Source organism: Calidris pugnax, unplaced genomic scaffold, assembly GCF_001431845.1.
Source record: "Calidris pugnax isolate Ruff unplaced genomic scaffold, ASM143184v1 scaffold608, whole genome shotgun sequence".
Taxonomy (NCBI): Eukaryota; Metazoa; Chordata; class Aves; order Charadriiformes; family Scolopacidae; genus Calidris; species Calidris pugnax.
Window position 1 is genome coordinate 91,945 of NW_015091297.1, and position 1,685 is coordinate 93,629.

General features: G+C 60.4%; 1 protein-coding gene across 1 annotated transcript in view; it reads right to left on the minus strand.

The window, feature by feature from the left end:
* LOC106899080 (spectrin beta chain, non-erythrocytic 2-like) overlaps positions 1 to 1,685 on the minus strand; it is a 39,227-nt gene that overhangs the window by 37,238 nt on the left and 304 nt on the right. The window contains exons 2-4 of the mRNA XM_014960746.1: positions 1,321 to 1,494; positions 203 to 294; positions 32 to 112 (exon numbers count right to left, since the gene is read on the minus strand). Of these exons, the coding sequence (XP_014816232.1) occupies positions 32 to 112; positions 203 to 294; positions 1,321 to 1,494 (347 nt within the window). The remainder of the gene's footprint in view (positions 1 to 31; positions 113 to 202; positions 295 to 1,320; positions 1,495 to 1,685) is intronic.

Below are 1,685 nucleotides of genomic sequence, written 5' to 3' on the forward strand. Positions count from 1 at the left end.
CCCACACCCCGCCCCCCGCCCTGCCCCACACCTGTGCTTGTGGATGATGGCGTTGAAGGCCAACCCGTCCCTCCAGCTGGTGGTGAAGTTGTGGACGTTGACGTCGGGGTACCTGCCGTGGGGCCAGGGTGGGGGGCTCAACCTGGGACCCCCAAGTGACACCCTGCCCCACATCCCACCCCACATCCTGCCCCACACGTACCCCGCCGTCTTCATCTGGCACCAGAGGAGCAGCGCGTCCTTGGCCGACTTCTTCTCCTTGTTGTCCTCGCTCTCCACGCTGATGTCCTGGATCTGGGGGGGGGCAGAGGTGTGGGGCAGAGACGTGGAGCCCCCCATCAGACTCCAGGACCCCCAAGGTGGGGTCAAGACCCCCCCAGAAGATCCAGGAACCCCCATGATGGGTCCAGGACCACCATGATGGGTTCAAGAACCCTTTGAAAGACCCAAGAACCTCCAGAGAAGATCCAGAACCTTCATGATGGGTCCAGAACCCCCACATCAGACTCTGGGACCCACAAGATGGGTTCTGGGACCCCAAAGTTGGTTCAAGACCCCCCCTAGAAGATCCAGGAACCCCCACAGAAGATCCAGGAACCCCATGGAAGGTCCAGGACCACCATGATGGGTCCAGGAACCCCATAGAAGATCTAGGACTCCCAGAAGCCCCACGTGGAGCCCCACATCAGACTCCAGGACCCCCAAGGTGGGGTCAAGACCCCCCCTAGAAGATCCAGGAACCCCCCCAGAAGATCCAGGAACCCCATGATGGGTCCAGGACCACCACGATGGGTCCAGGAACCCTCTGAAGACCCAGGAACCTCCAGAGAAGATCCAGAGAATGTCCAAAACCCCCACATCAGACTCTGGGACCCACAAGATGGGTTCTGGGACCCCAAAGTTGGTTCAAGACCCCCCCTAGAAGATCCAGGAACCTCTACAGAAGATCCAGGAACCCCATGGAAGGTCCAGGACCACCACGATGGGTTCAAGAACCCTTTGGAAGACCCAAGAACCTCCAGAGAAGATCCAGGACCCCCATGATGGGTCCAGAAGCCCCACATCAGACTCTGAGACCCACAAGGTGGGTTCTGGAACCCCAAAGTGGGTTCAAGACCCCCCCTAGAAGATCCAGAAACCTCCATGATGGGTCCAGGACCACCATGATGGGTTCAAGAACCCCATGGAAGACCCAAGAACCTCCAGAGAAGATCCAGAACCTTCATGATGGGTCCAGAAGCCCCACATCAGACCCCAGGACAACCCCCCCACACTTTCATTTTGGGGTCTCCCCCCCCCAACTTGGGGCGTGGGGGTCACCTGGAAGCGGAGGATGATGGTCCAGACGAGGCCCAGGGTGAGGCGGTGGTTGCCATCCACGATGTCGTGGGAGCCCACGTTCTCCAGGTGGACCCTCTGCTCCTTCAGGAAGGTCAGGGCCTTCTCCACGTTCTCCAGGCAGTGGATCCGCATCCGTCCCTTGGTGGGCTTGGGCTGGGGTGGGGGGGACACACAGTTGGGGACCCCCCCAGAAGGTGGGATGGGGGTCCCAGAGGGTGGAGGTCCCAAGAAAGGGGGTTCTTGGGGTTGAAGGTCCCAGGGAGGTGGGTTCTTGAAGGTTGCAGGAGCTGGAGGTCCCATTGAAAGGGGGTTCTTGGGGGTCCCAGGGGTTGGGGGGAAGGGAA